This window comes from Crotalus tigris, unplaced genomic scaffold, assembly GCF_016545835.1.
Source record: "Crotalus tigris isolate CLP2741 ecotype Arizona unplaced genomic scaffold, ASM1654583v1 scf7180000019356.616467, whole genome shotgun sequence".
Taxonomy (NCBI): Eukaryota; Metazoa; Chordata; class Lepidosauria; order Squamata; family Viperidae; genus Crotalus; species Crotalus tigris.
In genome coordinates this window covers 533,702-561,434 of record NW_024097495.1, presented here as the reverse complement: position 1 = coordinate 561,434, position 27,733 = coordinate 533,702, and the positions used below count along the sequence as shown (strand labels likewise).

The following is a 27,733-nucleotide window of genomic DNA, read 5'->3' as shown; positions in this document are numbered from 1 at the left end:
TAAAGAAAACAAAAAAAGGGTTTGCATAAATTGAAGAATTATTTCCTATGTTGTGATTGAGAGATGTTGGGGGAGGGGGGGCGATGACAACTTCCTCATTGGCTCAAGGGGGTGATTCGTTCAAAAAGGTTAAGAACCACTGGGTTAGAGGAGTGTTTTTCTCAACCTTGACTACATTAAAATGTGTGGACTTCAATTCTCTGTATTCCTGGACATTGTGCTAGCTGGGGAATTCTGGGAGTTGAAGTCCATACATACAAGCCTGTGTGCATCTATAACCTTATCTTTTAAAACAGGCTTTTAGTTGTAGTTTTATTGCATTTTAATTAACATTGTTTTAGACTCTGAATGACTACTTTGCAATTGCCCAGTTTACTCGGTGTGTTACTCTGTGTTTTATTTTATAAACTTTTATTCAGGCTTTATGTTTACCATGCTCTTGGTTTGTAGTTTCTAGCTGACTGTTCTTAATTTTAATTTTCTTATATTTCTGATTTTATTATATTGTAAACCATCCAGAGCCAGTTTGGATAGTAAGTTGGATGGCATCAATCCATAAAATATATTAAAAAAGTAAAGAAAATAATAAAAGAAAACTATGCAATGAAAGAATGGAATGGAATGGAATGGAATGGAGTGGAGTGGAATAGAATAGAATAGAATAGAATAGAATAGAATAGAATAGAATAGAATAGAATAGAATAGAATAGAATAGAAGTAATAATAAAGAATAGAATAGAATATAGAATAGAATAGAATAGAATAGAATAGAATAGAATAGAATAGAATAGAAGTAATAATAATAAGAATAGAATAGAATATAGAATAGAATAGAATAGAATTATAGGATAGAATAGAATTACAGAATAGAATAGAACACAACATAACAGAACAGAACAGAACATAATAGAATAGAAGTAATAATAATAAGAATAGAATAGAATATAGAATAGAATAGAATTATAGGATAGGATAGAATAGAATAGAATAGAATAGAACAACAGAACAGAACAGAACAGAATAGAATAGAATAGAACAGAACAGAACAGAATAGAGTAGAACAGAGCTGGAAGGGACCATGGAGGTCTTCTAGTCCAGCCCCCAGCTCAAGCAGGAGGACCCATACCATCTTAGACAAGTGATTGTCTACTCTCTTTTTAAAAACCTCCAGTGTTGGAGCGCCCACAATTTCTGGTGGCAAGCTGTTCCATTGGTTAATTGGCCTCACTGTGAGGAAGTTTCTCCTTAATTCCAGGTTGCTTCTCTCTTTGATCAGTTTCCAACCATTGTATCTTGTCCTACCCTCTGGTGCTTTGGAGAATAATATGGACCCCCTCTTCCTTGTGGCAGCCCCTCAAATACTGGAACATTGCCATCATGTCGCCCCTATTTCTTCTTTCCTTTAGACTGGCGTAGCCCAACCCTTTTTCAAATTCCGTGGTTCTTCTGCATGGGAAGATCTACCTTCTCCAGGACCTTTTGTCTCCCAGCTAAATGTAACAGTAACAGTATAACAGAGTTGGAAGATCTTTTACATCTTCTTGGGAGTCTTCTATCCAACCCCAGACCTTATATTCCAGAGAATCTCAGATTCACCTCTAGTTTCACAGCCTCTTTTAAGACGGTAAAAACTTACCTGCACAAACTTGTTTTAAGGAGACCATCCTGGAGGCCTTGCTAACAGGGTTTTCTGCTGTGCACGTTGCATCGAGATCTTGGGAGACAAACTGGATCACAGAACTCCCAGGGCTGGGATCCGTGCTCTTAGTGGCTAAAGTCCAGCTGATATACACCCTGTCTTTCCAGGTCTCTGTAGAGCAATTCAGCTGCCAAGTTCCACTTCCAGCCCCATCAGAAGTACAAGTCACTTTCAGCTGAGAGTCCAGCAACTCACCTAAGCAGGAGATGGAGAGACACCATTTATGAAAGACCAGAAAATCACAGGAAGGCCAACAAGGAAGGACAAGCAGCAACAGCATGGATCAGCCAATGGTTTTGTTTATGTAAGGACCCACCTCAATTCCTCTTCCCAAGAAAGCAGAACTCCTGGAGCAGCATCTTTCCAAAAGGAACTTTTCTTGGGAGAAATTGACAATAGGCACAAAAGGCAGGATCTAAAGGTTTCCCACACGAAATAATAGTTTAAAAGACTCATTCACAAACCCCACCCCAATGGTCCATTCAGATGGTTCAAGCTGCCCAATCCACAGGTGTGAAGCAGTGGTGGGAAACAGGAGCATAAGGCACTGCTTTCACAGCTGTTACTCAGACAATCACCTAGTGGACAATCACCTAAATATGAGCCATCCATGTGCTGCACCTGCCAAAAAAACCAACACAGTGCTGGGCTGCATTAACAGAGGGAGAGAATCAAGATAACGAGAAGTGTTAATACCACTTTACAAGGCCTTGGTAAGGCCACACTTGGAATACAGCATCCAGTTTTGGTCACCACGATGTAAAAAAGATGTTGAGACTCTAGAAAGAGTGCAGAGAAGAGCAACAAAGATGATCAGGGGACTGGAGGCTAAAGCATATAAGGAACGGTGGCTGGAATTGGGTATGTCTAGTTTAACGAAGAGAAGGACAAGGGGGGACATGATAGCAGTGATCCAGTATCTCAGGGGCTGCCCCAAAGAAGAGGGAGTCAAGCTATTTTCCAAAGCGCCTGAAGGCAGGTCAAGAAGCAATGGATGGAAACTCATCAAGGAGAGAAGCAACCTGGAACTAAGGAGAAACTTCCTGACAGTGAGGACAATTAACCAGTGGAACCACCTGCCTCCAGAAGCAGTGAATGCTCCAACACTGGAAGTTTTTAAGAAGAGACTGGATAGCCATTTGTCTGAAATGGTATAGGGTTTCCTGCCTGAGCAGGGGCTGGACTAGATGACCTCCAAGGTCCCTTCCAAATTATTATTATTATTATTATTATTTCCTTGACTTGCGCGGCTTCGTCTTCCGTGGCCGGAGAGAAGACAAATGGCCCAAGGCACATTCCTTTCTCACCCCAAGGAACATCAAAGGAGATAGAGAGTAAGGCACAGGCATGAGAAAGAAAGCAGAGAGTGAAACAATGTAGCAGCCCAGCGTCCCCCCCCTCCCACCGAGCTAATGGTGGAACCCGAAAATAAGACCCCAAATGACAGAAACGAGTTCTGACAGTTTAGATTAGAGCAGGAAAAATATGCACTACCCATTTGTGTCACAAATAACAATCCTCCCAAAATCTTCTCCAGTCACACCTATGACACTCATAGGTGAGGCCCACCAGGTAGAAGACAATAGGAATAATAATAATAATAATAATAATAATAATAATAATAATAATAATAATAATAATAATAATAATAATAATGTTGGAAGGGACCTTGGAGATCATCGAGTCCAACCCCCTGCTCAGGCAGGAAACCCTATAGTACCATTTCGGACAAACGGCTGTCCAGTCTCTTCTTAAAAACCTCCAGTGTTGGAGCATTCACCGCTTCTGGAGGCAGGTAGTTCCACTGGTTCATTGTTCTGACTGTGAGGAAGTTTCTCCTTAGTTCTAAGTTGCTTCTCTCCTTGATTAGTTTCCATCCGTTGCTTCTTGTCCTGCCTTCAAGCGCCTTGGAGAATAACTTGACTGCCTCTTCTTTGGGGCAGCCCCTGAGATACTGGAAGACTGCTATCATGTCTCCCCTTGTCCTTCTCTTCGTTAAACTAGACATCCCCAATTCCAGCAACCGTTCCTTAAAAGTTTTAGCCTCCAGTCCCCTGATCATCTTTGTTGCTCTTCTCTGTACTCTTTCTAGAGTCTCAGCATCTTTTTTACATCGCGGTGACCAAAACTGGATGCCGTATTCCAAGTGTGGCCTTACCAAGGCCTTGTAAAGTGGTATTAACACTTCATGTGATCTTGATTCTCTCCCTCTGTTAATGCAGCCCAGCACTGTGTTGAACTGAGAACAGGATGATGAGTCTCCAGGCTCACCTCTGAAGCCCTCTTGACTCTTCTCCAAAGAACTTGTGAGTCCAGTTAGTCCCACCAGATCCATGGAGGGGGTCCTGAGGGTCTTCTCTGGAGAGCCCAGCCTCAAAGCAAACTTGCCTTTCTCTTCCCGACACCCCACCTGGGAACCCACCTGGCTTGCTCTGGGGCAGGCTGGGCCACATGGAGAGGGAAGGCTGGAGAAGGCTGGGCTGGCCCCCCTCAGGCCTCCTTCCAAGGGGGGGGGGGTTCAAAGGAGACCACTTCTAACCCATCATAGAAATGCAAATCCTCCACTGTGCCAAAGCTCCTTGCATGGAAGATGGTCAGCAGGATGGAACCAACAGGGAAATGTTGGTAAGATGACCAACCGTCCTCCTTTAGGGAGGACAGTCCTCCTTTTGTGAGTTCTGTCCTCCCTCGAAAAGTGTCCTCCTACATGTCCTCCTTTTCGATATTTGAAGATTAATCTGCAGGGCTTTTTTTTTCCTCATAGAATGCTCAGAACGGCGTTCCGGCACCTTTTTTTGATGTTTTTTTTTTCAACTTTTGCATGAGCTGGCTACTCCCCCTATTGGCTTTCAAAAGCCAATAGGAATTGCTGCTGAGCGTGCCAAAACACCCAGGCGGCAAACTTTGCACATGTAAGTTGTCTGCAGCGAAGGCGAATTGGCAGGAACTTTGCACCCCTCCCTGCTACCCAACTACACCATCTCCTAGTTAGTCCCGAAGATACCTGGAGGAGACTGGAGCGGTGATGCCACTCTTGATCTTTGGCCCTGCTAGGGCAATAATGGCTGCGGGTACAAGAGGCAGGGGTGGCGGGGCTGCTGCAGGGTGGGGGTGTGAGGGACGACGGTGGCCGGCTGCCCCCTGTGCTATGGGAATTGCAGGGCCTGCTCTACATGGGGCTGTGTAGGGTGGGCGGTGGTGCTGGCAGGACGGCTGCAGGTGGGGTGTGTCGACGGCAGGCTGCCCCCCAGGGCCGGAGCCAGTGCAGTTGGTACTTTGGGAGCCGCCGGGCCCGCTCTACACAGCGGGGCAGCAGTGCTGGCGGGGCGGCTGCGGATGAGGGTGCGACACGTAAGCATAATTACAATATAAAATGTTATTGCTACAAATGTTTTTTATTATGCATTTATCATATGATAGTGTCTTCTGTATTATTGTTGCAATGAATAAAATGTTTCTTTTATTTACGATGTTTTTTTTCTTCAATTTATTTGTGTCCTCCTTTTCCTTGTAAAAAAGTTGGTCACCTTAAGTTGGCCTATGAGTGGAGCAAACATATGCTAGGCTAGCCTTTCAGGTGAGCAGTTCTGGGCTCCATCCAGAAAGTGTGTCTCTCCAGAAACTGGACATCCAAAGCCCCCCCCCAACAGAAAAACCCCCACCTCTCCACATTATCCTGGGCAAAGGAGGGAGGCCAGGAGTTTGCTGCCATGGCTGGGATACTTACTGAAAACCCGTAGCTCAAAGGACTCATTCACTGTCTCTCCGGTTTGTAAAACAACGTTTGCAGTGTATTGTCCTGCATCCTTTTTCTCCACATGACTGAGAAGTAATCCTCTGCAGTCCTTGGAAGCGGTCACTCTGTTTTCAAAAGCTGGTAGGAGGACCAGAAGGGCACATGGCTTCCGAAAGATCACCACAGCAATATTTCCAGATCTGATGCCGACAATTTTATTCCAGGATATTGATTTATAGGGTCCAGCGATCTTCACGCGGAATGTGACCGTTTCCCCCAGAACCCTGTTCAGTTCTTCTGCTCCAGAAGCTTCTGCATGGTCAGAGAGAAGAGAGAGAAGAAGCCTTCAAGGTTGGATCACAAGAGACCCTCCAAGCACCTCGTTTCTGACCCTCAGATTTCAGGGGAAACTTTTCTAAGAAAGGGCAAAATGGCTCCCGGATGGAGGGCATGATGGCGTCTCCCAGGGCAAAGTCTTTCTCTTCTGAGAGACGCCTGAGGGGTTCAAATGTCCTACGTGGGAGCTCAGTCCTTCCCTTTGGGGTTCAAAAGGGGGGGTCTGCTGAACCAGGCAGACCCAAAGCTCCACCAGGCCCCAGGGCTGATCTGCTCACCCGGAGGACCCCTGAGGGGGGGTCATTTGAAATTCCAGTTCGCTTTATTTATTTATTAAATTTGCTTTTATTTATGATTTATTTATATACCGCTTTAAGTGCAAGCACTCTCTAAGCGGTGTACACCAGTAAGCAATGTATATATATATATATGTATATATATATATATATATATATATACATACATACATAGGTCTTTGGTTGTTCGGGTTTTCTCCCGCGTAAAATTGGAAGTGTCTTGGCGACGTTTCGACGAAGTCCCATTCGTCATCTTCGGGCTGGTGAAGCACGAAGCTGAAAGCACCAGCCTGAAGATGACGAATGGGACTTCGTCAAAACGTCGCCAAGACACTTCCAATTTTACGCGGGAGAAAACCTGAACAACCAAAGACCTACATACAAACACCCGCGAAAACCTCAGACAACACACATATATATATATATATTGAGCGGTGAGATTTGAACCGCTGACCTGCTAAAGTGGCCTGCAGTACTGCACCCTAACTGCTGCGCCTCCTCGGCTTTGACACCCATCTCACTTCAACTGTTTACCCTCCCTCTACCACCAGACTGGTCTCCTTCATTCAGGAACCCCATATGACCCCCCTCATATGGGCTACCTTTCCCAGTTGCAATGTATGGCTGTGAAAGCTGGACCATAAGAAAGGCTGAGCGCCAAAGAATTGAGGCCTTTGAACTCTGGTGCTGGAGAAGACTCCTGCGAGTCCCCTGGACTGCAAGGCGTTCAAACTGGTCAGTCCTAGAAGAGATCAACCCCGACTGCTCTTTAGAAGGCCAGATCCTGAAGTGGAAACGCAAGTACTTTGGCCACCTAATGAGAAGGAAGGACTCACTGGAGACGAGCCTAATGCTGGGAAAGATTGAGGGCAATAGAAGAAGGGGACGACAGAGAATGAGATGGCTGGATGGAGTCACTAAAGCAGTAGGTGTGAACTTAAATGAACTCCAGAAGATGGTAGAGGACAGGAAGACCTGGAGGAATATTGTCCATGGGGTCGCGATGGGTCGGACACGACTTCGCAATTAACAACAACAACATATGGGCTACCACAATTCATTGTCTTCCCTTCAACCAGAGTGGGGAGGGGGGACAAGGCCAATGGGTTTTTAACTGGTTTTGTGGCGTCCTTGTTGCTCTCTGAGCTTGGCTGTTCTCTTGAGCATGGTTTATTATCAGACTAGGAAACATCATCACTGCAACTTAGTCATGAAACATCTGTAAGAAAACCACCAAGCTCAGAGAGCAGCAAGGATCCCACAATTCAGCCCTGAGCTAAAAAGATTCTCGTCTATTGTTAACTGGTCTTTCCTGCATATTGCAGAAAGTTGGACCGGATTGTAACGATGCTAAGAAAAAGACTCAGGCATGTCTTGAGCAGAGGTTTGAAGCTGCATGACATAGCTTCACACAGCTTCTTAAACTCTGAGTTTATTGTTTCTTATATACTTTTTACATACATAGGCTTTACCATTAACTGCTGACATTTTACATTTAGAAGTTTAACCTTTAATTGTTGACATAAAGTAATTGAAAAATTCCTTCATATAAGCAATTATTTTCTAGTAACACATTACCTGTTGAGAGCAGGTAAAAACAAATACAGGTAAATTAGAAAAGGAGAAAGAACTGATAAAGACAAGAAGAGATAAAGACAGGAAGAGATAAGGGGGAACTTAAAGCATATTATTTATTTAGGTAGGTAAGATATTAAATCAAAAGGGGGTGATCTTTTGGCTGCTTCCTTGGGACAAAGGGTATCAAAAGGTTATGAGGTTTGTGGGGGGGCAATGCGTGGCAGTTTGCTGCACATGCAAATTCCTCCACATCGGATGATCCTTGTGGTTCTTTCCAACTCAACTATTTTGGGTTTCTAGAAGGTCCATCATTTGGAGAAGCCCAGGCATTGTTAGTGGATTCCAGCCCTGAAGATTCAAGTAAGTACCAAAGTGGGTTTTTTTGTAGAGTTTTAGAATTTATTTAAAGTTTACAGTTGGCCATAAAAATAAAGGTTATTTTTAACCAAAGAGTCCAGGTGGATGAACGAATGATAGGAAGGACCATAAGAATGATACAGAAGAAAGCCAGCGAGGAGTTTGAACATCTGGAGAAATATTTGAATGGAAAGAGACATTCAAGTCTTCTATGCTGGTGTTTAATTAGTAGCCAGGAAGTCTTCAGTTGGGGATGTCGTAGTAGGGTCTAGGATCCTCAAGTTCCATTTCATGGTTATGAGTCCTCCAAATGGGAGCATCCACTAATAGCTTTTTTAAAATGACTTCCAAAGAAATGCATTGCTACTCATTTGCTCTCTCCCACGTTAACAGCTTCCCTTGTGATGTTCCTTCCCCATTTTTGTGTTGTTGTTGTAGATACAAAACGAAACAAGCTCTCAAAATAGTATTGCAGACAACTTCTCTTGAAAAACCCCTTTTGCCACATGACCTTGGGATAATTCATGCTCAGCACCTGGGAGTATCCCATTATTATTATTATTATTATTATTATTATTATTATTATTATTATTATTATTATTATTATTATTATTATTATTATTATCGATCATCGCACAGTCAGCCAGATGTTCAGACTGGATTTGGCATTTTGTCTACCTATCGAGTCCTTACCCAGGACCTGGGATAGGCAGATGTGGATGTTTGATGGTATTACAGATATCGCCGCAGGATGGAAGCAGTTCCTAATAAGGCCGCCTTTTGCAATTGACTAATAGCGAATTTGTATTTCTTTGTTTTCAATCACTGTGTATCTGCGACGGGTAAATATCTTTTCTTCCAGTAGTTCTGCAGCTGCTGGCCCTGGTTGCTCAGCCAACAGTCCTGAGTCCTGTAACCCATTTTTCACCAGATATCCAGGAACTCCAATATCTAGCGCAGACCTTGTTAACCCGGGCGACATCCGAGCCGGTATGGCATTCTGAAATTTACGTCTCACCATATTTTGTATGGGAGAGACACTCTTTGTCTGACTCCTCTGATGAGACCTGTCCAATATGGTTGAACCTCTGGCATAGCTCTCATCTTCCTCAGAGTACACAAGCCCCACAACCACGTCAAGGTAGTGTCTCACTGGGGGTTATTATTATTATTATTATTATTATTATTATTATTATTATCCTGAAGGCAGGACAAGAAGCAATGGGTGGAAACTCATCAAGGAGAGAAGCAACCCAGAACTGAGGAGAAACTTCCTGACAGTGAGAACAATTACCAGTGGAACCACCTGCCTCCAGAAGCGGTGAATGCTCCAACACTGGAAGTTTTTAAGAAGAGACTGGACAGCCATTTGTCCAAAGTGGTATAGGGTTTCCTGCCTGAGCAGGGGGTTGGCATAGATGACCTCCACGGTCCCTTCCATCATCATCATCATCATCATCATCATTATTATTACCTGGCAAATCCCCTGCTTAGATGCAACTTCACACCCTTATAGTTTTCAGGGTCTCACTGACTGAAGGAAGGGATCCTCAACGCTTAGGGTGGCTCGCCTTTCCCCCCCCCCAGAACTATCATATGCTTTTTTTCTCAAAATAGTTGGTCAACAAGGGCCAATAATAATAATAATAAGGGCTAATAATAATAATAATAAAAAGTTGGAAGGGACCTTGGAGGTCATATAGTCCAACCCCCTGCTTAGGCAGGAGACCCTATACCATTTCGGACAAATGGCTGTCCACTCTCTTCTTAAAAACTTCCAGTGTTGGAGCATTCACCGCTCCTGGAGGCAGGTTGTTAATAATAATAATAATAAAGTCGGAAGGGACCTTGGAGGTCATCTAGTCCAACCCCCTGCTCAGGCAGGAAACCCTATACCATTTCAGACAAATGGCTGTCCGGTCTCTTCTTTAAAACTTCCAGTGATGGAGCATTCACCGCTTCTGGAGGCAGGTGGTTCCACTGGTTAATTGTTCTCACGGTCAGGAAGTTTCTCCTGAGTTCCAGGTTGCTTTTCTCCTTGATCAGTTTCCATCCGTTTCTTGCTTGGGAAAGTCTTGGATTTGACTGGATTCCAATCAGAAGTGAAAAAAATGGCCGGATGGAGGATGAGAAGGATGAGCCTTACCTGCCTTTTCTAAGTACTCATTGAACCCCTGAAAGAACCTGTTCATACACCTTGGACCAGCTGGCTGGGGAATTCTGGGAGTTGAAGTCCATGCATCTTAAAGGGGTCAAAGTTGGGAAACTGTGCCTTAGACACACCCCTACGGAGCTGTCCTTGGAGAAGCACTCTCTGGACCTCAGATGAGACGGCGAGTCCAGGTTCTCCTCTCTCAACCATGTTCACTGACATGTGCCTCCTTCAGATGGGTCTCAGGTGACCTCCTTCCTCCCACTAGGCCCAAACACTGAGTGGAAAAAGTCCTCAGGACAGTGAGAGAACAAGCATCTTAATGTTCTTGTGGCTGCCTCCCATCCTTCCGAGGTCGGTAAAATGAGGACCCAGATTGTTGAGGGCAAGAGGCTGACTCTGTAGACTGCTGAGAGGGCTGTGAAGCACTATATAAGTCTATGTGCTGTTGCTATCCATTACTTCTTGTAAATATTCATGGAGAATATTTGAAGCTACAATAGTTGAAGGGTCACCAGAATGCAGGAAAAGGCTGTGGGAAAATTGAGAAATTTGTGTTTGCTTTTGTTGCGTAAGTGCCAGCATTGCATAATGCAGTCTGGACATTTTACTGAAATAGAATTTGTTGTTGTTAATTACGAAGTCGTGTCCGACCCATCGCGACCCCATGGACAATGTTCCTCCAGGTCTTCCTGTCCTCTACCATCTTCTGGAGTCCATTGAAGCTCACGCCTGCTGCTTCAGGGACTCCCTCCAGCCACCTCCTTCTCTGTCGTCCCCTTCTTCTCTCGCCCTCCATCTTTCCCAGCATCAGGCTCTTCTCCAGGGAGTCCTTCTTTCTCCTTAGGTGGCCAAAGGACTTGAGTTTCCACTTCAGGATCTGGCCTTCTAAAGAGCAGTCGGGGTTGATCTCTTCTAGGACTGACCGGTTTGAACGCCTTGCAGTCCAGGGGACTCGCAGGAGTCTTCTCCAGCACCAGAGTTCAAAGGCCTCCAGTCTTTGGCGCTCAGCCTTTCTTATTGAAATGGAATATGCATATCTATCTGACACCAACCTTGCGAAACATTGACCTGTCTGTGATTTGAATCCCTTTGTGTCTGAAAAGTGCATGAATCCTGCATGTGGAGGTGTGAGGTGGGTGTTTTTCCTCAGGAATATTGCTAACACATCCTTCTTGTGACTGTCCAGACTCTGCAGATCTTTCCAAGTCAACTATTTGGAGACAGAGTGTTGGGTTTGTGGACCTAACTGAGTAGATGAACAGAGCAGGATCAACCTTGGTGTAAATAGACCTGAGGAGGGAGAAGAGGAGCTGTGGTCCTCATGAGTTAGGGATAGAGAATATTTGGAGAATAGGGATCAAACCTGAAGGCAGGACAAGAAGCAACAGATGGAAACTCATCAAGGAGAGAAGCAACCGAGAACTAAGGAGAAACTTCCTGACCGCGAGAACAATTAACCAGTGGAACAACCTGCGGTGAAGGCTCCAACACTGGAAGTTTTAAAGAAGAGACTGGACAACCATTTGTCCGAAATGGTGTAGGGTTTCCTGCCTGAGCAGGGGGTTGGACTAGATGACCTCCAAGGTACCTTCCAACTTTACTATTATTATTATTATTATTATGGATCATCGCACAGTCAGCCAGATGTTCAGACTGGATTTGGCATTTTGTCTACCTATCGAGTCCTTACCCAGGACCTGGGATAGGCAGATGTGGATGTTTGATGGTATTACAGGTATCGTCGCAGGATGGAAGCAGTTCCTAATAAGGCAGCCTTTTGCAATTGACTAATAGCAAATTTGTCAATGCCAATGGTGTTCAAGTGGTGCTCCAGTTGTTTTGGGATTGCACCCAAGGAGCCTATGACTATTGTACTACCCTTGCTTGCTTTTGCCACAGTCTTTCTATTTCTATTTGTAGGTCTTTGTATTTTGTTATCTTCTCCAGTTCTTTCTCTTCTATTCTGCTATCTCCAGGCACTGCCACATCCACTATCCAGACTTTTTTGTCTTTCTTTCGGGAGAACAATGGTGGGAGATGGGTGGATCATCTCAAGCATCTCAGAGGCATCAGGTGGGTTAGGGTGGACTTTTGGCCTGACTCAACTGAAGGATTCTTATAGAAATTGCAGAGGAACCTTATTAATTCCCTTGTGATCTGTGACTGGCACAGAGTTAAGGTGACCAACTTTTTTACAATGAAAAGGACACAAATAAATTGAAGAAAAAATATCGTAAATAAAAGAAACATTTTATTCATTGCAACAATAATACAGAATACACTATCATATGATAAATGCATAATAAAAATATTTGTAACAATAACATTGTAATTATGCTTACGTGCCGTACCCCCACCCGCAGCTGCCCCGCCAGCACTGCTGCCCCGCCGTGTAGAGTGGGCCCCGTGGCTCCCAAAGCACCAGCTGCGACAGGGGGGGCAGCCCGCCATCGACACACCCCACCTCCAGCCGCCCCACCAGCACCACCACCCAACCTGCACAGCCCCGTGTAGAGCAGGCCCTGCGGCTCCCACAGCACAGGGGGCAACCGGCCACTGCCTCCCCTCACATACCCCCGCCCGCAGCAGCCTCACTGCCCTTGCCTCTTGCACCCACAGCCATTATTGCCCTAGCAGGGCGAAAGATCAAGAGTGGTCTTCAGGACTAACTAGGAGATGGTGTAGTTGGGTAGCAGGGAGGGGTGCAAAGTTCCTGCCAATTCGCCTTCGCTGCAGACAACTTACATGTGCAAAGTTTGCTGGCCAGGTGTTTTGGCACACTCAGCAGCAATTCCTATTGGCTTTCAAAAACCAATAGGGGGAGTAGCACAGCTCATGCAAAAGTTGAAAAAAAATCATCAAAAAAGGTGCCGGAACGCCGTTCTGAGCGTTCTATGAGAAAAAAAAAGCCCTGCAGATTAGTCTTCAAATATCGAAAAGGAGGACAGTTGGTCACCTTAACAGAGTACAGTTTTAAAGTTTGCATCAAGTCATTCAAAACGTTATCTATAAATAAAAGGAAGTACTGCTGAATATGGCACGGGTGACTTCTGAATGAGATGCTTATGACTGCAATATCAATGGGGATATGAATATAATATGTCCATTGATGAACTTCCCCCCAGTAGATGCTGACACGAGCTCGTGCAGAAGGCTGCGATGGGAATACATTTTGGCAAATCACTGCTGCTCTGAGTTTATACAGGTAGTGCTCCTCTTACAACTACAATTGGGACCAGAATTTAGTATTTTAGTATTTCAAATAAAATGTTATAAAATATTTTAGTCTTTTACTTTTTGTATTATAGTGCTTAGCAATCTGAACCATTTTATTTGCTTCTCTGATCTTCCAGAAAATGTTTCCAAAATTGTATAATAATAATAATAATAACAACAAAATAATAATAATAATAATAATAATAATAATAATAATAATAATAATAATAATAATAATAATAATAATAATAAGGCAAACCAGGGGGAGTTGGCAGTGAAGGAATCTAGCAGAGATATACAACTGTTCTCATTTGGAAACCAGGCACCTCTTCCTCAGGAAGAACAAAACCCTCTAACTAAAGAAATAAAAGAACTGAAACAAAGAATAACTGAGCATCTAAAACAGCACAAAAACAACAGAATAAGGCTGCCTGCATTGAAGCTTGTTCCAAAGAAACAGCTAGCACAAGCATTAAAAGATGCAAATACTGCAATATCAAGTATAAGCATCAATTCACTGCAAGAAACAAACCAACTAATGTACAGCACAGCTGCAGTTATAACTGAATACCTGGGATGCAAAATCAACAAAGAAGAAAAACAAACAAACAGTGCACCACAAAAATGGAAGGTTAGACTAGAAAATAAGATCAGCAAGTTAAGATCACATGCAAGCAAGCTAGAACAGATGAAAGAAAAGAAGCTGAAGAACAAGAAGACCAAAGAATACCTAATCAAGAACTACCACTTAGAAACAAGGAAGATCAAGGAAGCACTGGAAATAATAAAGCAACAAATAACAGCTATAGCCAGGAAAATCAGTAGATATGAAGCTCGAATTGCAAACTATAGGCAGAACCTCCAATTTCAATCCAATCAGAAACATTTCTACCAATCCATCAATGGAGAAACTGCAAGGAATCAGCCAGTACCTGACAAGGAAGAAACAGTGCAGTTCTGGAAGCAGATATGGGATAACCCAAAGAAATACAACAAGGATGCGGCTTGGTTAAAAGAGGTGGATGCAAATAAAACAGAAGTTGAAATGAAAGAACTAGTAATAACAACAAAAATGGTAGAAAAAAGAGCAAAAAAAATCAAAAATTGGTCAGTACCAGGTGAAGATGAACTGCATGGGTTTTGATTGAAACATCTAACTGTTATACACCCACTCATTGCCAAGCAGTTCAAGAATATACTACAAGGAGGAGAAATTGAAAAGTGGCTAACAACTGGGAAAACCTACTTAATAATGAAAAATCCAGCAAAAGAGACAACACCAGGTAACTACAGGCCAATTACCTGCTTACCAACAACTTTCAAATTACTAACTGCTGTAGTAGCTGATGCAGTGCAACAGCATCTAGTTGAAAACAATCTCTTTCCACCTGAGCAGAAAGGAAACCGCCCCAACAGCAGAGGAATAAAAGATCAACTCCTAATAGACAAAATGATCTTGGAAAACTGCAAGAGAAGGAAGACCAACCTGAATGTGGCATGGATTGACTACAAAAAGGCATTTGACTCTCTGCCACATGATTGGATAATAAAGTGCCTAGAAATAACAGGAGTCAGTAGAAACATCAGAAAATTTGTGCAAAGATCGATGGCTCAATGGAAGACACAGTTGCAGATCAATGGTGAGAAGCTGGGAGAGGTTAATATTAAGAGAGGAATATTTCAAGGAGATTCATTGTCACCATTACTATTTGTTATTGCACTGTTTCCTCTGTCAACAATACTGAATAACTCAGGACATGGCTATCAAACATCAAAAACATCTACCAGACTATCCCATCTCCTTTACATGGATGATCTGAAGCTGTATGGAAAAAAATCATCTGAAATAGAATCGCTGCTCAACACTGTCCGTATATATAGCCAAGATATTGTAATGGAGTTTGGCTTGGACAAATGTGCCACACTTACTATCAAACAAGGAAAAATAATGAAAACTGAAGGAATCAAAATGCCCCACGAAAATAACATTAAGAGTCTGGATGAGGAAGAGTACTACAAATACTTGGGTATCCTTCAAGCTGACAACATCAAGCACACCGAAGTCAAGAAAAAGAGCCGAGGTGGCGCAGCAGTTAGAGTGCAGTACTGCAGGCCACTTTAGCTGACTGTGTTCAGCAGGTCAGCGGTTCAAATCTCACCGGCTCAAGGTTGACTCAGCCTTCCATCCTTCCGGGGTAGGTAAAATGAGGACCCAGATTGTTGGGGGCAATGTAAATATATATATATATACATTGCTTACTGGTGTACACCGCTTAGAGAGTGCTTGCACTTAAAGCGGTATATAAGTCTCATAAATAAATAAATAAAATAAATAAGATTAGAGGTGAATACATCAAGAAAGTGAAGAAGATCTTAAAATCCAAACTCAATGGAGGAAATACCATAAAGGCAATCAACACCTGGGCAATCCCAGTCATTAGGTACACAGCTGGAATAGTGGATTGGACTCAAGCAGAACTAAAAGCAATGGATAGGCAGACCAGAAAAATAATGACAATGAATCATGCCCTTCATCCACGCAGTGACATTGATAGACTTTATCTACCAAGGCAAATAGGTGGGCGTGGAATGCTACAAGTACATCAGATGGTTGAAGAAGAAAAAATGGCTTTGGAAGAATATCTGAAGAACAATGATGAAGATGCACTGAAATTAGTATATCAGGAAGGCTTACTAACTACTGGAGAGACCAAACTGGCCTACAAGAAAGACCAAATGAAGAACAGAATAGAGGCATGGGAAGACAAAGCACTACATGGCCAATACATGAAAAAAATAGCTGGGAAAGCAGATAATAATAAAACCTGGCAATGGCTAAGAGCAGGAAAATTGAAGAAAGAGACCGAGGGACTAATTCTGGCTGCACAAGACCAAGCCTTAAGGACAAATGCATACAAAGTCAAAATTGAGAAGACAGCAACAGACAGTAAGTGCCGCCTATGCAAAGAAGCTGAAGAAACAGTGGACCACTTGGTAAGCTGTTGCAAGAAGATTGCACAGACTGATTACAAGCAGCGGCATGACAAAGTAGCAACAATGGTGCATTGGAAGATCTGCAAAAAATATCATTTGCCTGTAAGCAAAAACTGGTGGGATCATAAAATAGAGAAAGTCATAGAAAATGATAAAATTAAACTGCTCTGGGACTTCAGAATTCAAACAGACAAGCACCTGCAACATAACACCCCAGACTTAACAATTGTCGATAAGAAAGACAAAAAAGTCTGGATAGTGGACGTGGCAGTGCCTGGAGACAGCAGAATAGAAGAGAAAGAACTGGAGAAGATAACAAAATACAAAGACCTACAAATAGAAATAGAAAGACTGTGGCAAAAGCAAGCAAGGGTAGTACCAATAGTAATAGGCTCCTTGGGTGCAATCCCAAAACAACTGGAGCACCACTTGAACACCATTGGCATTGACAAATTCGCTATTAGTCAATTGCAAAAGGCGGCCTTATTAGGAACTGCTTCCATCCTGCGACGATATCTGTAATACCATCAAACATCCACATCTGCCTATCCCAGGTCCTGGGTAAGGACTCGATAGGTAGACAAAATGCCAAATCCAGTCTGAACATCTGGCTGACTGTGCGATGATCGATAATAATAATAATAATAAGTTGGAAGGGACCTTGGAGGTCATCTAGTCCAACCCCCTGCTCAGGCAGGAAACCCTACACCATTTCGGACAAATGGCTGTCCAGTCTCTTCTTAAAAACTTCCAGTGTTGGAGCATTTACTGCTTCTGGAGGCAGGTTGTTCCACTGGTTAATTGTTCTCACTGTCAGGAAGTTTCTCCTTAGTTCTAGGTTGCTTCTCTCCTTGATTAGTTTCCACCCGTTGCTTCTTGTCCTGCCTTCAGGTGCTTTGGAGAATAGCTTGACTCCCTCTTCTTTGGGGCAGCCCCTGAGATATTGGAATACTGCTATCATGTCCCCCCTCGTCCTTCTCTTCGTTAAACTAGACAGACCCAAGTCCAGCAGCCGTTCCTTATATGATTTAGCCTCCAGTCCCCTAATCCAGTCCCTAATCATCTTTCTAAATTACAATTAGAATTTGTAATTTCAATCTTATTCAATCTTTTTCTTCAAGTTCTTCTCCAATTTAGCTCTTTCGGGTGGGAAGAAAGTTCCTTCAGGGTTTTATATCTATTCCAGTAAAGATCCTGCCTGGACTCAAGGAAACAAAATCATGTTTTGAGTCCCAAATTTCAACCCTGCTTTGAACCTGTATCTAAAGCTAGAAATACACACAGAAACACAACTTACCAGCTCCTAAGAGAAGGACTGGAAACCAAAATCGGAGAATGATCTTGTGTGACATGTCAGCAGCTGGCATTTCAAGAAGAAATGAAGAGAAGCTTAGTCTAACTTCTGCAAAATCTACAATGACTGCCTCTTCCATGAGTGCGAGATTGCAGCTCCAAAATTGTGCAGCCCTGTTATTGCTATGCAAAACAATGCTTCCCATTTTTTTGTTGCAATTTATTTGTTTACTCGGTTGATATAGGGTGATATTATTCTTAGATTCTGGGCAGTTTATAAAATTAGAACATAAAGAATATCTTCTACAAAATCTCACAATTTCTGGTCTTTTCTTATCCCTTATCCCTAGCCCAACCTGTCAAGATGAGCCGAGGTGGCGCAGCAGTTAGAGTGCAGTACTGCAGGCCACTTTAGCTGACTGTGTTCAGCAGGTCAGTGGTTCAAATCTCACTGGCTCAAGGTTGACTCAGTCTTCCATCCTTCTGGGGTAGGTAAAATGAGGACCCAGATTGTTGGGGGCAATGTAAATATATATATATATATACATTGCTTACTGGTGTACACTGCTTAGAGAATGCTCGCACTTAAAGCGGTATATAAGTCTCATATAGATGTGATAAGGCATGATAATCAATTGGATGAAATTTGAATTTTGTTTAATGAATTGAAATGAGTTAAGACTTACACTATTTTTGTTATTTTAAAGAGATTGATCAATTGATGGATTATATATGTATAGGTAGATTAATATTTTATCTTAATTAGGATATGTATTGTGTAGTGGAAGAAGAAATAAATGAGACTTGTGATACAATGAGGGATATAAGAGATTAAGAATTAGAATATAGCTGGAAGGGATACCTGAATTGATAACTTGTTGATTTAAAGTCAAATTTGATTATGGTGATTGTAAATTTACAAAGTTTTAAAACAGATTTAGCAGTTATAGAAATCTAAATTAGAAATGGAATATTTTAAACGTATTATGCTAGTTAAGGGAAATAGAGAAGGGACATTGAATGTATTGAGTTGAGTTATTTATATATGGTTCTATTGTTGAATGTTTGATTACCCAAACACCACGGTGTGTCCTGAGCACCTTTTTCTAAGATTTAAAAAACCAATAAAATGTGTTTCAAAAAAAGAAAGAAACTCTCCTGCCATGAATTGTGCCCCATTGTCGGACATGATTACATCTGGCAGCCATGCTGGCGTAACTCTTGGATGACCTTGGTTGTTGTCATCGATGAGACCGGTGCCACTTCCAACCACTTGGAATAACTGTCTACTACAATTAGGGACACCTGCTCTTGGAAGGGGCCCGCAAAGTCAATGTGCATGGGAGACCACAGGGCGTGCGTGGCCTCCCAGCGGTGCACTGGTGCTTGTGGCATCTCCAGTCGGGTTTCTTGACAGGCTTGGCAACTCTTTACTTGATTCTCAATGTCCTTGTCCCAGGCCTGGCCACCACAAGTAGCTGCTGGCTAGAGCCTTCATTCAAACAATTCCTGGGTGCCCCTCGTGTAAGGAATCCAGCACCTGGGAGCAAAGACTGGGTGGAATGATGACCCTACTGTCCCACAGCACACATCCCTTATGGGCCGACAGTTCATTTTTCTGAGAAGTGTAGTGGTGGAACTCAGGGTCTGGCCGGGTCTCTGGCTATCCCCTTAACACCCGGTTGAGAATGCGGCTAAGCGTTCTGTCCATGGTGGTTTCAGCTGCAATGTCCCCTGCATGTAGGGGTGCTTCAGGCAGGTCCTGGATCGCCAGGATACAACAAGCTGGGGCTGGGTCGAGATCAGTCTGTGATAGAGGCAGTCAGCTGAGAGCATCAGTGTGGCCCATTTCCTTACCCGGCTTATGGACTACCCGGTACGAGTATGCAGCCATGAAAATGGACCATTGTAGCATTTGCGGCGACAGGATTTGCAGTGCTGTGAAGAGACCAAACAGAGGTTTGTGGTCTGTAAAGATGGTGAAGGTTCATCCATATAAAAAGCCGTGGAACTTCTTAATGCTAGCCACTATGGCGAGGGCTTCCTTGTCTATCTGAGCATAGTTTCTTTCAGCCGATGATAACGTTCTAGAATAGTATGCGATGGGGGCCTCTCTACCATCTGGCATCCTGTGGTTTACTACTGCCCCAATGCCGTATGACGAAGCATCACAGGCTAGTGTTACTGGTAGGTTTTCATTGAAATGAGCTAGGACGGAGTCTGAGGATAACAATGATTTTACCGCCTTGAATGCTTTGTCGGGTGAGATAAGGGGCGTTGAGTGCGGTAGGGGAGGGTGAATCTGCTTCGGGGGGGGGGATAGGATATAAAAATGTGTCAAACAGCTCTTGGAGGTGTGGCTGAACTCCTGCGTGTGTTTCAGTCCACCAAGCCTTTGCAAACGCTTTATTTTGAATAAAACTTTGTTGCTGGAATTCCAAGTGAGTTTGTTTGTTTTGGGATCTTGAGCCACGTTCCAAACAATTTGGGGGCTTGTCCGGGATATCCAAATGATCCCTGGATCCCCGGGAGTGGCCAGCCCCAAGGGGCAGGTGCTACATTGATTTCAACAGTCTCCTGAAAGGTGACCACCCCCGGCACGGTACCCGTGAAGAACTGGACACTAAATAGTGGATTCCAGGAACAAAGCAGGTCAGGTCATTTTTGGGGGGGATGCCCCGAGAGTCCTAAAGACTGGCAAGACATACACAAGCTGTGGATGTCCCGAGGATCCTGAAGACTGGCAAGATATACATGCACTAGATGTGAATGTCCCGAGGGTCTGAAGGACTGGCAAGGCAAGGAGGTGGGTCAAGTATCAATTGCCGGGAAACTCTGTGCACAGACCCAGGTAAGAAATCCGGGCATTTTCACAGTTACATGGGTGGCTGGGTGGGTAGGCTGGTGTGAATCTGATACCTGTGAGAGTGTTACTGAGACGCCCCGAGAGTCATAAGGACTGGCAAGGCGAAGTGAGTGCGGACTCCTGAGTACGAGCTCCCATACGTCCGCGAGGAGATTGGACGGAAAAGGAGGGAAGCGGCTTGGTGAAGCGTAAGGTGGTCTCATAAGATTGAAAACGATAAGAGAACCAGGCACCAACTACTGATGGGTAATAGACCTTCCAGGAAGCTACAGAAGGATCAAAGAGAAGACTCCCAAGGTCAGGGAAAGGGAGATAATGTTTTCATCCTTCCTCACAGTCCCCTGGGAAAGATCCTGGCTGGATGGCAGGGGGTTGGACTAGATGACCTCCAAGGTCCCTTCCAACATTATTATTATTATTATTATCATCATCATCGTAGAATAGCAAACGATTTAGATAGAGACCTAATGATTCAATACTGTTATTTTATTTGGGGACAAAAACAAATAGATGAGGGAACAGAGTGGACACAGAGGTAATAGTAATAGTAGTAAAGTTGGAAGTGACCTTCGAGGTCATCTAGTCCAACCCTCGGCTCAGGCAGGAAACCCTACACCATTTCGGACAAATGGCTGTCCAGTCTCTTCTTAAAAACTTCCAGTGTTGGAGCATTCACAGCTTCTGGAGGCAAGGAGTTCCACTGGTTAATTGTTCTCACTGTCAGGAAGTTTCTCCTTAGTTCTAGGTTGCTTCTCTCCCTGATTAGTTTCCACCCGTTTCTTCTTGTCCTGCCTTCAGGTGCTTTGGAAAATATTTTAATTATTTGTGTGTATTTACCCATGTTGTACAATTGTACTATTATCCTTCTTATTACTTTCCTTACTCCCCCCCCCCTCTTATTGGTGTCATTATGATCACTCTGTTGTTTTGCATGTACACTGAGAGCTTCTGCACCAGAGACACTTCTCTTGTGTGTCTCATCATGCTTGGCCAAATAAAGCGTTCCATCTTCTTAAGACGAAAAGAGACAGTGGTGGAGTTTGGGGTAAACGAAAGCAGGCTTCTGATCACAAGTAGTCCTCAACTTACAATCATTCATTTAGTGGCTGCTCAAAGTTACAACGCCACTGAAAAAAGTGACTCATGGCTGGTTTTTGCACTTAACAACCATGGTCACGTGACCAAAATTTGGATGCTGGGCAACTGGGATGTATTTATTTATTGGGAAAATTTGTATTATATTGCTGCCTACACGCTCACAGGAGACTCGAGGCAGCTTATAGGAAATGAAAACACAATATCAAGGAAATAATAATAATAATAATAATAATAATAATAATAATAGTAATAGTAAAGTTGAAAGGGACCTTGGAGGTCATCTAGTCCAACCCCCTGCTCAGGGAGGAAACCCTACACCATTTCGGACAAATGGCTGTCCAGTCTCTTCTTAAAAACTTCCAGTGTTGGAGCATTCACCACTTCTGGAGGCAGGTGGTTCCACTGGTTAATTGTTCTCACTGTCAGGAAGTTTCTCCTTAGTTCTAGGTTGCTTCTCTCCTTGATTAGTTTCCATCCGTTGCTTCTTGTCCTGCCTTCAGGCGCTTTGGAGAATAGCTTGACTCCCTCTTCTTTGGGGTAGCCCCTGAGATATTGGAACACTGCTATCATGTCCCCCCTTGTCCTTCTCTTCGTTAAACTAGACATTCCCAATTCATACCCAAATCACTTCTCCCTCCTCCCCTACCCCACCCCGGCAACAACACACCCTCATTCAAGCCATTTAATGGGTTCCACCCCACTTTGGATTCCCCAGGCCTGCTGGCAGAACCAGGTCTTCAAGGACTTCCGAAAGAGGGTCAGAGTGGGGGCCGGTCTAATTTCCAGAGGGATGGTGTTCCTAAGGGAGGGAGCCACCACGGAGAAGGCCCTTCTTCTGGGTCCTGCCAGATGAACCTCTTTAGGGGACGGGATCCCTCAACATTCCTGGCCTCCCCTCTCTAGTGGGTCGGGTGGATGTGACCGGCAAGAGACGGCCCCTCAGATAATCCGGCCCAAGCCACGAAGGGCTTTAAAGTGACACTAGCACCTTGAATTGTGCCCAGGAGCAAATTGGCTGCCAATGCAGCTACCGCAGGAGAGGTGACCCACGTGCACACTGAGGTCTGCACAAGATCATGAGGGCTGCTGCATTTTGCACCAACTACTCTTCCAGATTCTTTTCAAAGGCAGCCTCATGTAGAGCACATTGCAATAGTCAAGACGGGAGGGCATGAGTAACCATGAGGAGGGATTGTTAGTCCAGGAAAGGGCTTAACTGGTGCACAATCCGCAGTTACGCAAAAGCCCTCCTGGCCACGACTTTGAGCGGGAGTGGCGAGTCCAGGAGAACCCCCAGATTACGTGCCGGGTCTGTTTGAGGCAATGCCCCCCATTCAAGGCCAAAAGCAGCAATTCTCCATGGAGCAAGGAACCCCAGGGTTCAGTTTGCGACGGTTGCAGTGCCCAGGATCACGTGATCGCCATTTGCGACTTTCCCAGCTGGCTTCCTATAAGCAGAATCATTGGGGGAAGCTAGACTGCATGATTTGCTTAACAACGGTCTTCCTTAGCAACAGAAATTCTGCTCTGAATTGTGGTTGTAAGTCGAGGACTTCCTGTAAATTGAGATAGCAAACGCCAGGGAATCTGAAGCCCCCCCAGGGTTTTTTGGCACAGCTCTGATTATGGAAACCACTGTGGAATTCGTCGTTATGAGGTGCCCGTTGTTGTGCATTAAGCGGCTGTGTGAATATTTTACATAAACAAACTCCATGTCATGGTTCCGACAGATGAAACTCTTCAAAAGAACTTTGAGGCATTCTTTACCTTAAAGCAGTGGTTCTCAACCTTTTTAATGCCGCAACCCCCAACCGGTCATAAGTCGAGGACTACTCAACTGGTGCAGCCCCGTTTGCAGAATGGGACTTTTGGCGGGCTCAGCAGGGCAAAGACAGCCTGGACAATTCCTATTGGCTTTTGAAAGCCAATAGAATTAGACTCTATTCAAGAGAGTCTATTCTATTGACTTTCAAAAGCCAATAGAATAAAAGGGAGTAGCACAGCTAAGGAAAAGGGGAAAAAATGGCGGACTGTGTTGTTTGGCGACCCCCATGAAATGGTCATTCGACCCCAAATGGGGTCCCGACCCACAGATTGAGAACCACTGCCTTAAAGGATCTTTATTCGAGTAGCATAACATCGGCACTACATAATCGAAGCCAAAAACTGAATTCCCCTCCCAATCATAAATCACATTCCCCAATTAGCTTGAACCGTGGGCTTCCTCTCCAGCTCTCCAGCCCGCCAATTCTTTATCAGCTCTGGACTCAATAACCTTGATTCTCACGTTATGTTTAGTGTTGTTATGTCTAGCTGGACTCTCATTCATATCCCCCCCCTCCCAGCATCATCTAATTTTAAAAGTGAAAGGAAAAAGATGGCTACATTTCCATCCGTTGTCAGTGCAAAAACATCCGATATTAGCAGTGTTGACATCCCAATCAAGTGGTTGGTCTCTCTTTTCTCCACCCTGGTCTTTCTTTCTAGTCCTGAAAAAGGCTACTCTTCCCATCCCTGGGCTGGGACAAGGATAAGGGAGGGGAAAAGAGATTCCAAAAACAGCATGGTTGTAAATCAGAGCAAATTGGAGTATTTGTGCGACTACCTGAATGTGTTTGGGGTCCTTGGTGCTCTCTGAGCTGGGTGGTTTTCCTGCAGATGTTTCATGACTCAACTAGGGAACATCATCAGTTCTAGAAGGGGAGGGGTGGTTTGCAGAGCAGAGGAGGAGGAGGAGGAGGGGGAGGAGGAGGAGGAGGAGGAGGAGGAGGAGGAGGAGGAGGAGGAGGAAGACTGTGGGGTACTTGGTGCTCTTTGAGCTGGGTAGTTTTCTTGCAAACATTTCATGACCCAATTGGGTAATGTCACCAGTGCTAGAAGGGAGAGGGGTTTGCAAGGAGGAGGAGGTGTCTTGCAGACATTTCATGACCAACTAAGTCAGTGGTTCTCAACCTTTTTAATGCTGTGACCCCCAACCGGTCATAAGTCGAGGACTACTCAACCGGTTGTAAGTCGAGGACTACTCAACTGGTGCAGCACCGTTTGCAGAATGGGACTTTTGGCGGGCTCAGCAGGGCAGAGACAGCCTGGACAATTCCTATTGGCTTTTGAAAACCAATAGAATTAGACTCTATTCAAGAGCGTCTATTCTATTGGCTTTCAAAAGCCAACAGAATAAAAGGGAGTAGCACAGCTAAGGAAAAGGGGGAATAAATGGTGGACTGCATTGTTTGGTGACCCCTGTGAAATGTTGTTCGACCCCAAATGGGGTCCCGACCCACAGGTTGAGAACCACTGAACTAAGTAATGTCATCAGTAATGCTTCTCAGCCCTCACCGCGTGTTTGTGAGACAAAAAAAAAAAGATTCAATCAGACTGTCTAACTTCTTGCGAAATCTCAAGAAAGTCTGATTGAACTTTTTTTTCTTTTACAAGTAGTCCCACAAACACGCGGTGAAGGCCGAGAGGTAAACGGAGAAACGGAATGCCGCTGAAACGCAGGTTAATAAAAAAAACGCTTGGGGGAGGCAAGGACATCAGGGCAGGGGTGGGTGCAGCATCCTTACCCTGCACAGTGGCAGGAGGGTGGGGCGTGTGCCCTTTCCATGCCAGGCCAGCCCCTGCAGCTCCGGGGCGGCCATGCTGGGCGGCGGCGGGCAGGGTGCCAAGGTGGGGGCAAGCAGGCCGACGAAAGCAGCAGGTGGAGCACCAGAGCCTTGGGGAGGGAGGGTGCTGAAGTGGGCGGTCGGTCCATTGGCAAGAACAACGCAGCTCAGCGGAAAGCCCCGTGCCATTTCTCCTTTGCAATCCGCTGCCGCCACATACAGTGAAACAAAGGAAGTTTTTTTGGGGGGGGAAGGTCAATCAATCAATTCCAACTTCTCGTGAAAAAAATCTCACAAAGTTGGAATTGATTGATCTTTTTTCCCCAAAAAACCCCTTTCGTTTCCCTGCACACAGCGGTGGTGGATCACGATGGAGAAACGCCACGGGACTGGGAGTCAGGTAAGGAAAGAGAGGCAATTCCTGGGGGGAGCAAGGATGTCTTTCCTTACCTGTCCCACTTTTTCTGAGGCTGCTTTCCACTGAGCCACGTTGCTCTTGCCAATGGCCTGACATCCCACCTCAGTCCCCTCCCTCCCCGAGCCTCTGGTGCTCCACCTGCCACTTCTATTCTATTCTATTCTGTTCTATTCTATTTTATTCTATTCTATCCACGATGTAAAAAAGATGTTGAGACTCTAGAAAGAGTACAGGGAAGAGCAACAAAGATGATTAGAGGACTGGAGGCTAAAACATATAAGGAACGGTTGCTGGAATTGGGTCTGTCTAGTTTAACGAAGAGAAGGACGAGGAGGCACATGATAGCAGTGTTCCAGTATCTCAGGGGCTGCCCCAAAGAAGAGGGAGTCAAGCTATTCTCCAAAGCGCCTGAAGGCAGGACGAGAAGCAACGGGTGGAAACTAATCAAGGAGAGAAGCAACCTAGAACTAAGGAGAAACTTCCTGACAGTGAGAACAATTAATCAGTGGAACAGCCTGCCTCCAGAAGCAGTAAATGCTCCAACACTGGAAGTTTTTAAGAAGAGACTGGACAGCCATTGTCCGAAATGGTGTAGGGTTTCCTGCCTGAGCAGGGGGTTGGACTAGATGACCTCCAAGGTCCCTTACAACTTTACTACTACTACTACTACTATTCTATTCAGTCCATATATTTCTATTCTATTCTATTCTATTCCATTCCATTCCATATTCTATTTTGTTCTGTTCTGTTCTGTTCTGTTCCGTTCCGTTCCTTTCCATTCCATTCCATTCCATTCTATTCTATTCTATTCTATTCTATTCTATTCTATTCTATTCTATTCCTGTTTCTATTCTATTCTGTTCCATTCCGTTCCATTCCATTCCATTCTATTCTATTGTAGTCTATTCCATATTCTAGTCTAGTCTAGTCTAGTCTATTCCTATCCTATCCTATTCTAAATTCTACTGTTTGAGGGGCTGCCACAAAGAAGAGGAGGTTAACTTATTAACCAAAGCCCCTGAAGGCAGGACAAGAAGTAACAGGTGGAAACGCATCAAGGAGAGAATCAGACTAAAACTCAATTTCCTGACAGTGAGAAGAATTAAGAGAATGGGCAGGTGAGGGGGGAACATGCCCCACTTGTTCCATGGCTGGTTTCAGCTGAGCCGCACTGCATTGAATTTCGTTTTGTTACATAGGTCCCAGTGTTTGAGTTTGTCAAGATCTTTTTGGATTCTGAGCTTTTCTTTTGCGGTGCTGACTATTCCTGCCAGCTTGGTGTCATCTGCAAATTTGATGAGATCCCCTTCTATTTCCTCCTCTTAGTTATTTATGAAGATATTGAAGAGTGCTGGGCCTAAGACAGAACCTTGGGGTACCCCACTGCTTCCTTCCCTCCATGTAGATGTAGTACCATTGAGGACTACTCGTTGAGTGCAGTTTGTCAGCCAGTTACAGATCCATCTGGTGGTGATGCTGTCTATCCCACAGGTTTCTAGCTTACCAAGAAGTAGATTGTGGTCTACTTTGTCGAATGCCTTGCTAAAGTCTAAGAATACTATGTCCACAATATTTCGCTGGTCTACTAATTTAGTCACTTTGTCAAAGAATGAAATAAGATCGGTTTGGCATGATCTGCTTTTAACAAACTCGTGTTGGCTACCAGCTATAACTTTATTTGTTTCTAGATGTTCGTAGATTTGTTTTTTGATTAATTTTTCCAGCATCTGTTTTTTGACCTTGTTTGCATCTAGGTGTTTACAGATTTATTGCATGCCAGAAACTGGGCTGCACAAACAAGTGAAGCATCCCATCCGCGGGATGCAGGCAGCATGCAAAACCAGGCTCCCTTCAGTCCATGGAAAAACCTCTCTCCACGGAACGGTCCTTGGTGCCCAAAAGGTGGGGAAGGGGGTCACTAATTTAAAATATTCTTATGGCTGCCCACCTTCAAACCCAGTGCTGGGTATGCTCTCCAGTTTTTAAACTTCTCGGAAATTCAACGCTTGTCTTAGCCACAACCGCGAGGTAGTGTCAGGGCCCACTTCAATATCTCATCCCAAGAAAGTAGAACCCGTGGAAGCGG

The 27,733-nt window shown here is 44.3% G+C and overlaps 1 protein-coding gene across 2 annotated transcripts in view; it reads right to left on the bottom strand.

Annotated features, from left to right (window-relative positions):
- LOC120316319 (SLAM family member 5-like) overlaps window positions 1-17,719 on the bottom strand; it is a 34,728-nt gene extending 17,009 nt beyond the window's left edge. Inside the window, exons 1-3 of one of the 2 annotated variants that reach the window (XM_039361764.1) lie at window positions 17,665-17,719; window positions 5,427-5,747; window positions 1,637-1,894 (exon numbers count right to left, since the gene is read on the bottom strand). In XM_039361764.1, the coding sequence (XP_039217698.1) occupies window positions 1,637-1,894; window positions 5,427-5,747; window positions 17,665-17,719 (634 nt within the window). Of the gene's footprint in view, window positions 1-1,361; window positions 1,895-5,426; window positions 5,748-17,664 lie in introns of those variants that run through there. The other variant, XM_039361765.1, reaches the window with a different exon arrangement.
- Between the last annotated feature and the right edge of the window lie 10,014 nt (window positions 17,720-27,733).